The sequence below is a fragment of the Rhinopithecus bieti genome, unplaced genomic scaffold (assembly GCF_001698545.2).
Source record: "Rhinopithecus bieti isolate Rb0 unplaced genomic scaffold, ASM169854v2 scaffold_76, whole genome shotgun sequence".
NCBI lineage: Eukaryota > Metazoa > Chordata > Mammalia > Primates > Cercopithecidae > Rhinopithecus > Rhinopithecus bieti.
This window is the reverse complement of record NW_016803343.1, coordinates 2,057,855-2,070,898: the sequence shown is the minus strand read 5'-3', so window position 1 is coordinate 2,070,898 and position 13,044 is coordinate 2,057,855. Positions and strand designations below refer to the sequence as shown.

The 13,044-nt window shown below is 34.6% G+C and overlaps 1 protein-coding gene across 1 annotated transcript in view; it reads right to left on the bottom strand.

Moving 5' to 3' along the window:
* CCDC39 (coiled-coil domain 39 molecular ruler complex subunit) overlaps nucleotides 1–13,044 on the bottom strand; it is a 58,947-nt gene that overhangs the window by 39,221 nt on the left and 6,682 nt on the right. The window contains 6 exon segments of the mRNA XM_017877087.1: nucleotides 2,188–2,379; nucleotides 7,148–7,276; nucleotides 7,373–7,465; nucleotides 8,261–8,419; nucleotides 9,548–9,694; nucleotides 11,583–11,702. Coding sequence (XP_017732576.1) covers nucleotides 2,188–2,379; nucleotides 7,148–7,276; nucleotides 7,373–7,465; nucleotides 8,261–8,419; nucleotides 9,548–9,694; nucleotides 11,583–11,702 — 840 coding nt within the window.

Sequence of the window (13,044 nt, the reverse complement as noted above, 5' to 3'; positions counted from 1 at the left end):
AAAAAAAAAAAAAAAAAAAAAAAAAAAAAAAAAAAAAAAAAAAAAGAATTATAAGTTTAATTGGATTTGAAAAATCTCAAAAGATTCTAATACATCAGACTCCTATAACTACATTTTACTGTTAATCAACAGTAAACTGCATTTTACTATTAGTCGAAATTATTAAAACAGAAAATCCAAGATACAAATTTTCTTTTTCATTAAGGACCTTTGCAAAAACCCTAAACTCTCCACCAAATACTCTCAGAACAGACACATTTAGTAAGGTTTCTGGATACAAGATCAATATACAAAACCAGTTATATTCTATACACTTACAACAAGCAATCCAAAAAAAGAAATCAAGAAAACAATCCCATTTACAATAGCATCAAAAAGAATAAAATATTTAGGAATAAATTGAATAAAGGAAGAAAAAGATCTGTACACTAAAAACTATAAAACATTGATGAAAGAAATTGTAGAGGACATAAAGATATTCTGTGTTCATGGGTTGGAAGAATTAATACTGTTAAAATGTTCATACTATTCAAAGCGATCTACAGATTTGTGAAAGTTGTCAAAATCAAAATGGAATCACTTGTGTCAAACCCTGACAAAATTGAACTAGGGAAGGCCATGAAGACAGAGTTCTCACACATATTTGCCCAATAACAAGAGCTATCCCAAGAGACTCTGCCAGAACCACAGCCTTGCATAAAGACCACTGCAACCTTGCACAAAAACCCTTCTACAAAGACATCTGCCCAGTAACTGACTGATCAACCTTGGACTGACACTACCCTTATTGATTCCTATAGCCAAGGGTTATTATTTTTAAACAACTTAGGTAAACTTACTCATTTTACCTTTAAAAACTTTTGCCTTCCTTTATCTCCCTAGATATGCCTATAATCTGTCATAGCCTGTATATACTGGATTTTCAAATGTCCTGCTTATTCCTAATTAAGCTCAATATTTTTAGAGGGCCTCTCTCTGTTATTCAGGTTGACAGATTCAATACAATATCAAAATTCCAATGTCATTCTTCACTGAAATAGAAAAACAATTCTAAAATTCATATGGAACCATAAAAGATCCCAAATAGCTCAAGTAATCTTAAGCAGAAAGAACAAAGCTGGAGGCAACATACTTTTTTATTTAAAATTGTATTACAAAGCCAAACTAATGAAAACAAAATGATGCAGTCATCCATTGGCATCTACAGGGGATTGGTTCCAGGATCCCTCACAGATACCAAAATCTACCAGATGTGTAGGTCCCTTATATAAAACGACATGTATTTGCATATAACCTATGTACATCCTCCTGTATACTTTAAATAATTTCTTGATTATTTGTAACACCTAATACAATGTAAATGCTATGTAAACACTTTTCATATTTTAAAATTTATATCTTTTTTATTGTTATATTATTATTTTATTGGGTTTCTTTTCTGAATATTTTCATCAATTGTTGGTTGAATCTGCACATGCAGAATCCACGGATAAGGAAGGCTGACTGTACTGGCAAAAAAAAACCAGACACATAGAAAAATGGAACAGAATAGAGAACCCGGAAATAAACTCATGCATATATGATCAACTAATTTCCAGCAAAGGTGTCAAGAATACACAATGGGGAAAGGATAGTCTCTTCAATCAATGGCATTAAGAAAACTGGATAGCCACACGCAAAAAAAAAAAAAGAGAAAGAAATTGGGCTTTTCTCTGGTACCACATACAAAAATTAATTCCAAATGGATTAAAGACTTAAATATAAGACCTGACACTGTAAAACTTCTCAAAGAAAACATAGGAGAAAAATTCCTTGACATTGGTATCTATAATGATTTTTTGAATTTGACACCAAAATTACAGGCAACAAAAGCAAAAATAAACATGCAGGACTACATCCAACTAAAAAGTTTCTTTAAGGAAAAGGAACCACCAGTAAAATGAAAAGGCAGCCTACAGAATGGAAGAAAATATTTGCAAACCATTTACGTGTGATGTGAATGGCACCCCGTGGTGCTTAATTAGGGGCTTAATCAGAGTATCCCAAAAGTTCCACAAACAGACATTAAAAAAAAAAAAAAAAAAAAACTAGAAACTGTTTCTTCATCACAGGAAAAGCTTTATGCTTATTTTATATTTTATAGTAATTTGTCATGAACATATAAGCCAGTCTTTTTTAGTTGCATACCTCACCCTTCAGCTGAATTCTACTAGTTTCATGGTCTTGATATGCCGTTCTACCTTTTAAAAGTTTACGATCAGCCACAGAAATTCTTTTCTCATACTCTGTGTTATTCCCAATCTCATTTTCCAAAAACTTGATCTTTTCTTTAACCAACTTTTCTTTTTCTCTTGTTTCCTGCTTTATCCTTGCTAATTCCTAGGATAAAACAAAGTATTTACTTAAATATATATTTAAACTGACAAAACTAAAAGGAATTTAGTTTCTATTTTCTATTATTACATTTAGTACTTATTTTACCAAAACTTCTTAGAAAACATTTTAAATACTTTTATATTAATAAAAACAAAATATTAGTATGCTACATGTTAATGTCTATGAATTCATATTGTTAAATATCTCTGTTTCTTTCATATATCTGGTATTTTGCTAAAGAGATGAGAAAACAGTTATATATGAAAGGTAAAACCTACAAATGTAACAGTGTTGAATATTTTTCAACTGGAAAGTGGGGTTTCAGTGAAGTTTCCCAAATATTTTACAGATTTTTTTTTTTTTTCATGTTTTGAAAATAGCATTTTAGTTACTAGTTTCAATAGGAATGTCTTCATTCAGGCCTTTCACTGGTCATGGAGACAATAATAAATAGAATACACAAAGCACTATAACTGAAATGTGGACAAAGTACCATGGAAACAAAGAGATGATGAATTATTTCCAAGAGGAGTCATTAGATGACATTACACTTTCCTGGCTTTCCAGGATAGGGAAGAAAAGAAAAAGAAAAAGTAGAAGAAAAAAGACGTGCCCAAGAGGCATCATTTGAGTCAGGCTTACAAACATGAATGGGGTTGCATGAATACTCTAATGTAGTTAAAGTGTAGGGTGGGAAGGCGGGGGTGCAAAGGGAATATATTAAGAAGGGTTGGGGTCCAGATGAAAGGCATAAAGCTAGAAAAGTAGGGTTTTGGGCCAAACCGTGAAAAAAATTCAAATATCATGTTAAAGATTACCTTTTAAGCAATGTAAAACAAAAAGATTTCAAAGCTGGGAAATAAAAGATTAGATGTTGTTTTACAAGTGATGCTCATGGCAATAAGTTGGATGAATTAGAAAAAAATTACCCTAATATGTATTACTTGAATGTATTCCAAAATGAGGTCCTTCCAAACAACTAATCACAGGAGACTGGGGGAGGAGGTATGTGTTCTGAAATCAGTAGATTTTAGAAATGCTGCATGTATACATATTAGCATATTAAATGACTACACATCTGAGATATAACATATTTTAAAAAGGAAAATTTAAAGTTGTTTAATTTTCAAGTTGTTTAATCCAATTTTTAAGTTGTTTGATTATAGAATTAGCATTCCATAATAGTAGCATTCTAAATATTTACTGTCATTCACTCAAAAGACATGTCAAAACTTCCTAAGTTTAAATATTTCAAAATATGAATCCAGAGTTTCTTGCCTTATGGTTTTTTTCTACCACTTAATCAGATGCTTTAATTCTACTTCAATATCATACTTAATAGTGTTATTCATCATAAATTTTTCATATAGGTAATACTAAGTAATATTTTAAAACTTCTACACTGTAATAAAAGCATAGTAGAAAAATATTTTTCTACTTCTCCACATGGTTTCTTTTAAGAATACAATTTCAGGATTTTATGACCAGACCCCTGACAAGAAAATGCTGAGAAGGCAGGAATGAATTGTTTTGCAGGAAGAGGAAAAAAAGAGTTCAGTTAGGAGATAAAATATGCCACCCTCAGATATGCTACTGTCAGAGGCATTTGAACCAGAGCAACTCCATCTTCCTTGAAGAGGAATAGCGTAAAATAAGGCTGTGACCTACGGGGCTGCATTCCCAGACAGGCAATCTAAGTCATAGGATGAGACAGGAGGTTGGCTCAAGATGCAGGTCATAAGGAACTTGCTGATAAAAAAAGGTTGCAGTAAAGAAACCAGCTAAAACCCCCCCTGACCAAGATGGCAAACAGAGTGACCTCTGGTCATCTTCACTGCTTATTATATGCTAATTATGATGCATTAGCCTACTAAAAGAAACTCCCACCAGCACCATGGCAGTTTTCAAATGCCCTAGCAAGTCAGGGAGTTACCCTATGTGGTCTAAAAGGGGGAGGCATGAATAATCTACCCCTTATTTATTATATAATCAAGAAATAACCATAAAAATGGGCAACCACCAGTCATCAGGGCTGCTTTGCCTATGGAACAGTCATTCCTTTATTCCTTTGCTTTCTTAATAAACCTGCTTTCACTTTTACTCTGTGGATTTGCCTCAAATTTTTTCTTGCATGAGATCCAAGAACACTCTTTCAGGGTCTGGATCAGGACCCCTTTCTGGTAACAGTATGAAAATAATACCATAGAAATCAGAAATCCTATGATCAGGATTTTTTAAAACGGGTGTTCTGGGGCCGAGCCGGGCTCAAGCCCTGTAATCGCAGCACTTTGGGAGGCGAGACGGGCGGATCACCGAGTCAGGAGATCGAGACCATCCTGTGCTGACACCGGAAAACCTCGTCTCTACTAAAAAAATACAAAAACTGAGCCGGGCGAGGTGGCGGGCGCCGGTATCCCAGCTATCTCGGGAGGCTGAGCCAGGAGAATGGCGTAAATCTGGGAGGCGGAGCTGCAGTGAGCTGAGATCCGCACTTGCACTCCAGCCCTGGGCGACAGAACGAGACGCCTCAAAAAAAAAAAAAAAAAAAAAAAAAAAGGTGTTCTGTTTTGTTTTATTCTCAGACAGCAGTTGTCAAACACTTAGAAGCATCCCGCTGCCGATGGAACCACCTCTTAGCACCCTCCTTAGTCTCTGACAGCACAGTGAGGAGATGTCAACATGTAAGAAAGGAACCTCTGTGAATGTAACTAGGGAGCTATTAGTTCTGTATTCTGCCAAATCAGCTGACTGAGTTACTTTAGCCATGGGGTTGTGTGAGAAAACTGACTGTGGATCCATAATTGGCACATGACTTACAGAGAGGAAGCAGTCATGATTTGAGAAAAGAATTTTTATCTGAGAATTTTACATTATCAGGCCCAGAAAGGCATTAAAATTAGACAGAAATAACATCCCACTCAACCCCTTTTATGAGCTGTGTATTCATCTCTTGATACAGCTTGCGATTGCCACAAGTAGCTATAAATTAACCTAATAATGCCTCAGCAGATGCTATAACCCACACCCCACAGCTTAACAATGTATAGCCAATCAATAGCTGATGTTATTTCAATGTAAATTCTTGATAAACAAATCAGGAACTTCCTCTTTTTTCCCCCTTTAAAAATCTACTTGTAACTACTGCTAATTGGAGTGTATATCAGGGCAACTTGAATCTATACTCCCAGGCTGCAATCCTCAAGCTTGGCCCAAAGAAACTCTGCTTCCATTAATTTTGCTTCAGCTTCTTCCTTGTAAGTTGACAGCTTAATGTTTGAAAGCAATGAGAAGTTAAGAAATATTAATAGCAGACCAGGTGTGGTGGCTCACGCCTGAAATCCCAGCACTTTGGTAGGCGAGTGGATGGCCTGAGGTCAGGAGTTCAGGACCAGCCTGGCCAACATGATGAAACCCTGTCTCTACTGAAAAAAAAAAAAGAAAAAAAAATAGCTGGGCGTGGTGGTGGGAGCCTGTAATCCCAGCTACTTGGGAGGATGAGGCAGGAGAATTGCTTGAATCCGGGAGGCAGAGATTGCAGTGAGCTGAGATCACAGCATTGCACTCCAGCCTGGGCCACAAGAGTGAAACTCCGTCTCAGAAAAAAAAAAGTAGTATCAGCATTAAGAATTAAGAGAACCTGGGCCACGTGCGGTGGCTCACGTCTGTAATCCCAGCACTTTGGGAGGCCAAGGCAGGCAGATCACGAGGTCAGGAGATCAATATCATCTTGGCTAACACAGTGAAACCCCGTCTCTACTAAAAATACAAAAAAAAATTAGCCAGGCGTGGTGGCGGGCACCTGTAGTCCCAGCTACTTGGGAGGCTGAGGCAGGAGAATAGCGTAAACCCGGGAGGCGGACCTTGCAATGAGCAGAGGTCGCGCCTCTGCACTCCAGCCTGGGCGACAGAGCAAGACTCCGTCTCAAAAAAAAAAAAAAAGAATTAAGAGAACCTCATAGTTAAGATTGGCTGTCCTTTGTCCCTCCTACGGAGGTATAACCCATTTTGTTGATAAAATGTTGGTTACTTACAGAAATTGAAAATATAACAACCGAAAGTAAACTACACCCAGATACCAAAATTTAAACTCCCAGTAGGCTGAGCTGCTTGCCAAATGCCTTTCCATGGAGTAGATGGAATTTAACCCATCTTCTCATCTGACTCCGAATTCCTTCTCTTTCTCAAATCTTCCTACTTTTACTCCCCATTATTTTACTCCTTGATGATTTTCCAAAAACATTCTCCTAAATTACCTCTGAAAATAACAGGAGATAACACTTGGTCTGTGTTATCAGTGCACTATTCCCCACTTCCAAGCCTCTATGTCTTTATTAGTGTCTCAGCTTCAAATTGTAGTCTAGGTTTCTTTTCTGACTCTCTCTCCTTGTCCCTTGGCTATTCATGGAGGTTCATTTCCCTATTGTAACTTACTGCCAAATAGCATACACATTAAATCCAAGGGACCTTGGACAGCCATGTGTAAATCAGGGCGTTAGTTTTATTGCAACAACAGTATCTACTGACTTTCTCTTGTTCCACAATTCTAAGACGACAGGATCCAGTGTTTGGAGTTATAATACTACATGCAAATAATCTTCATCACATTTCCAAATGCATATAGAGTCAGCTTTCAAAAATATTTACCAAAACTACTCAATATTGCTACAAAATTGACTTTCAAATAACAATGTGATTTACATTTGGAATAATGAGTTAAATACAAAAGAGACAAATACAGCTGAACATTACAAGGACCAAACAACTACTTTACCAAAGCACAGTTATCTATGTCTCCATCCCTCTTCTGCATCTGTTCTATTGTGTTCTCCCACTGTTTAATGAGTTCTTGTCTTTCATTATGAATCTTACGAAAATCTTGTGCCGCTTTATCCAATTCTAACTGTCAAATAGAGAGCAGACAACATTTCTGTAAATTTAAGTGGTTTTGCAAACATCACCTTGGAAATTAAGAAATAAAAATCTTCCTTAAACTAACCTGTGCACTTATAGTCTCTGTAAGTTCGTTGTCAAGTATCTTTCTTTTTTTATTACATTCCAAAGTTAGTCTTTCTAATTGCAGAGTCAGTGCCTATAATGTAATTATATACAAAGATACTTAAAATTCTCATTCTACTAATTTAAATGTTATTAGTGTATCTAACATTAAATAGTATTACACTATACATATACATTTATTTGATATCTAAAACAACTGTGAAATAATATCTTTCTTATCTTTTAATCCCAAAAAGCTAGTGTAATGTGTTTGCACATAGCTGCATAAAAACTAAACTGTTTCTAAAATGACTTTTAATATTTTTAAAGTAAATTAGAAAAAACTTGCTATAATTTGCTATTTGAAAGTTTTAAAATAATGCATTTTAAATCTACTAGAAAATAGCATGCTTTATAATACTAGCTTTATTAGTATCACCAGATATAAGTAGATTTTAAGTGATTTTTATAACATAATCAATAGCACTACAGTCTCAAATCAGCAAAAACTACATGTAATATTCAAACCACATTTTAGGCAAAATAGCTAAAATACATTAAAATACTTCTAGTAGAAAACTTTCTCTTCTGAAATGCTTTTGAGCATCCTTATAAATCAGGATATTCTTAACCTGCAGTTCGTGGATCCTCAAATAATCAAAGGGAATCAGAGAATCTATAAAACAGTCAGCAATATTTTATGGGTTTTTGAATATAGTCATTTTTTCCTACAGAGAAGACATTTGGCTTTATTAGCTTCTCCAACAAGCCTCTGACTCAGAAGTTTCAGAATTGCTCCCTTAAAAATCGTAAGTATAACTTTAGGTAAATAGGTTGACATACTATAGATTTAGAGAAAACTTAACAGTTACAATTTGTAATTTCTCACCCTGATTTTATTATCATCTTGTTGTGCATACTTCTGAAGAGTGAGAGCATCACTATCTTTACGAGCTGATTCTTCTAACCAGGCCTCCAATGCTTGCTGGTCCCAGTTCATTTGACATTTCAAACCATCCAATTTTTGAGTGGCTTTAAATATGCCATTCTAATTTCCAAAGAGAGAGAGAAAAGGGGACATTACAAAACATTATTTATTATACAGACTAAAATAAAACATACCTTTATATACTATGAAGCAAAATTTAAAAAGAAGAAATCCTGTCCCTGCCTTCCAGATGTTTATAATATGCCATATTTTAATTATATAACTATTACACTTGTATCTTAATTCTTTGATTGTAAAATAGAGGAGAAATGACTATACAAAGTCAAGAACAGTAGTTGAGCCAAAGGTTGCTTTAAAAGGCTTTAGGCTTTAAGGTAGCTCCCTCACAGCAACTGCATTAATCATTCCACCAAAGCTACCCCAAATATATATGCAATCATAGTTAAAATAATATGTTTGGTATACTAACTCAAATCCAAGACAAGTATCCTTCAGCCCCATTTCCAATCATATTGTTTGCCCCTATGAAGTCTCTTATAGAGAAATGTTGGAAACATTTCCAATTGAAGTAAATATAGTAAAAGAGATAAAAACATTTATGTACTAAATTTAGTCACTTAACAAATCTCGACTCGTAAAAAAACGGAGAAGACTATATAAACAAATACAAATTAATAAGTATGTAACTATATACAAAGATTACATTATAAAATATGTACATATATTTCCATATGTATATGCACATGTAAAGAGAAGAATCAGAATTTGGAAAGAGCTCCCAAATCAAGTAACTATAAACAAAAGAAAAGACAGAAATAGGTTAAAGTAGTTTAATGTTAGAGTCACAAAACTGATAAATCAATATGAAAGGTCAGCATTTTAAATGAAATTCAAAACTAAAAGTGATTTTTTAAAATGTGGCTATTAAAAATATTACACTTACATATAAACCATGCCTGGTATTTTATAACAGGCAGCAAGTATGGTACTTATAGTAAGTCTCAATAAGTAGCTGGTGAATGAATAATGGGAAAAATGTAATATTCCATTATTGTTTCATTCAAATCACAGCTCTATGTGTCTTTCATTGTCCAAAAAATATGTAAGGAAACACTAGGAAACTAATGTATGCCTTTTCCATACAGGGAAAAAAAAAAAGTCAATGCTCATTTGGTGATGGAAGAATGAGCAGTAGCACAGAATTTTAAGTAATATTTCAACATATACTTCTTTATCACTTTTCTTTTCCAGTATTGAAGCCATCTCATTTTCCAGTCGTTGAATTTCATCTTTCACTCGTTCCAATTCTCTTTGAGCAATGGCCTTAAAATGTTCTTCACTTTCAGTCTCACGCTCCCTTGCTTTGCAAAGAGACTACAGAATAACACACAAGATGAAAAGGCTTTTAAAATTTTAGAAATTTTGAATAAAAATATTTATAATAATCCATTAGATTAAAACAAAGTTCCCATAAATTGCTTACATTAAGTACTATTAATTCCACTAGTCTAAAACCTACATTACATTAGACTGTGATTACAATATAGTTGGTGTTGCTCACTAGTTGTAAGAAAGTCAATGAACTGTGCTAGGAGAAAATATTGTCAATAGTTTTCACATCTACTTTGATCTAGGAAAACGAAAGAAAACCAAAGGTTTGGTTAGACTTAAAACTTATTATCTACAAATAAGAAATATCCATTAAAAAACAATTGAGAAATGAGATGTTTTATATGAACTGATGAAATATTCCAATTAAGACATTATTTTTAAATAATTATTTAAACACCAATGGTTATAACTATTCCCTAGAATATATTAGTATATAATTACACCTTTGTGTTCAGTTGTATGTAATAAAAGAGTATGTGTTAACTAATTTTACAGTGCTTCAAAGTTATAATTTAGTATTAATTTTACAGTACTAAAGCTACCATTGCTGGAGGCTTATTATTCTTTTGTCTCTATTACTCTATTTATTTGAAGTTTGATGATAGTAAGATACAACTACAGAGTCTCTGCCTCTCAAATCCCCAGCTCAGTAGTTCAATAACTTAAGGAAAAGTGTTGTTCCAAATAGTTAATCAATTACTCAACCACATTGAGATTCAAGAATTCTGAGTTTGTTTTTGAGTTTATTAAATTTGTAACTTTCTAATAAGACTTGTAAGCCATGCAATACTTACTTATCTATACTGATTATAAATTGCTTTTTAAAATATGGCACTGTTCATTTTTTGAAACTGCATACTATTTCTCAGACAGTAGATGCACTTTAAAAAAAAAAACTAGTTTGAGATAGAAGTTAGAAAACTTTCCAATGCTGTTTGCTGAGCTGCCTGGTTTGCTGGGCATCATTAGGGAGTGAGTTTCTATACTTGAACAGATTATTTATAAAACAAGCTTACTTAATCACCGCAAGTTTTAATTTTTATTATATTTATGTTAACATTTCTAAGATGCCTAATGTCTTCCCTAGTTATCTTAAATAAAGTCTCTTGAGTATAATTTAACTTTTTAATCTCAGGATTATTACTATGAGTTTCAATTCCTGAACAATGCTAAAATGCCATATGTGTAGACTACTGGCCTCCACTCCAAATGGCCCCAGTGAGTTGTGCTGATAAATTAAAAAGGAGACAGAAATTTTATTATGTGTTATATTAGCTCTGTTTCTGCTTATAGTCATCATTTCTCACCACCATCATTATACCTTTCTCAAATAACCTGCTGTCTAATACAGACTGTTTGAATAATGATTTCTCCTTTCATATGGATTAATTTTTTGTTTAAAATTGGAGAGGTAGTAGCACTTTGGGAGGCTGAGGTGGGCAGATCACCTGAGGTCAGGAGTTCGAGACCAGCCTGGCCAACATGGTGAAACCCCGTCTCTACTAAAAATACAAAAATTAGCTGGGTGTGGTGGCAGGTGCCTGTAATCCCAGCTACTCCGGATGCTGAGGCATGAGAATCACTTGAACTCGGGAGGCAGAGGTTGCAGTGAGCTGAGATCATGCCACTGTATTCCAGCCTGGACAATAGAGCAAGACTCCATCTCAAAAATAAATAAATAAATAAAATGGACCAGTAGTTAGTTCCTCTAAGCCTTTTTCTATCTACTTTCATGTTCAAGGTTATGTTCACAGTAGTTTAATTATGCTAAGCCTTCCTATTAGAGCTGTAAAAATCACAGATGTAAATGCACTATGAGATATTCCATGACTACACATGATATAATCAACATAAATTTCAGTTACTGTACCTGTGTAATTGAGAGCTCTTGCTTAACATTTTTGAAGTGAGAAGTCATAGAATTAATACGCTCTTCATACTCACGTAACTCATCTTGCAAGCTTGCTCTTTCATCCTTCAGCTTTGACAACTGTAAATAATAAATACTATGATTAACCAAAGTTCTATTAAGTTTTACCATATGAAGGACCTAAAATCGAAGAAAATTAAATTTTCATTTACTTGTCTCAGTCAATTTGGACTGCCATAACAAAAATATCATAGACTAGGTAGCTTAAACAAAATTTAATTTGATTCATGAGAAATTCCTCACAGTTCTGAAGACTAGGCAGTCCAAGATCAAGGTGCCAACTAATTTGGTTCCTGGTAAGGGCCTTCTTTCTGATTTGCAGACAGATGCCTTCTTGCTGTATTTTCACATGGCAGAGAAAGAGATCATCTCCCTCTTGTCTTTTCTTAAAAGGGCACCAGCACCATTCATGAGGGTGCTACCTCTATGACCTATTTACTTCTCAAAGGCTTCACCTCCAAATACCATCACACTGAGGACTGAGACCACCATATGAATTTTGGGAGGACACAAACATTAAAAACATAGCATTTTGTTTCTTTAAATGTCCACATGAACTTCTAAAATCTACTAATTCTTTAAATATTATAAAATAGTGTTGTGATTTGGAGATTACTGTGGGAAAATTAGCACCATATTATACGGAATAGAAATCTCTCAGATTTGCAGCAGTAGTAGATCTACTCAAAACGCATTTTCATACAGCAATACTATATTTTATAGGGCAAAATGAGATTCTATTCCATTATTAAACCACAAGGTATCTTTTTTTTTTTTTTTTGAGATGGAGTCTTGCTCTTGTCACCCAGGCTGAAGTGCAGTGGCGCGATCTCAGCTCACTGCAACCTCTGCCTCCCGGGTTCAAGCGAGATTCTCCTGTCTCGGTCTCCTGAGTAGCCTGGCGATTACAGGTGCCACCACTTACCCCTGGGGCTAATTTTTGTTTTTTTTTTTTTTTTTTTTTTTGGTATTTTTAGTAGATTAGTAGAGAAGGGGTTTCACCATATTGGACAGGCTGGTCTTGAACTCCTGACCTCAGATGATCTGACCGCCTCAGCCTCCCAATGTGCTGGGATTACAGGCATGAGCCACCATGCCCGGCCTAAACCACAAGGTATCTTAAGTAAACAAGAGCATACTAACAAGATGTAACAAAAACACAGAGCAGGAACCATAAATCTGAATAGTCGCTAGGCACCAAGCATGATTTCTTCTCCAAGAACTCCTTTTCAAACCCCATTGAACTGGGCTAAGCTTAAGAGAACAGAACAACTGACTCTCATGTACCTAGAAACTGTTTCTTATTTTGTTTACCTTTGAATTATAACTCTGACTAGAAACAAAACTGTGTAAATGTTAAACAAATAAAATAAATCCTTGGGAAATTGTAAGACAGATTCTC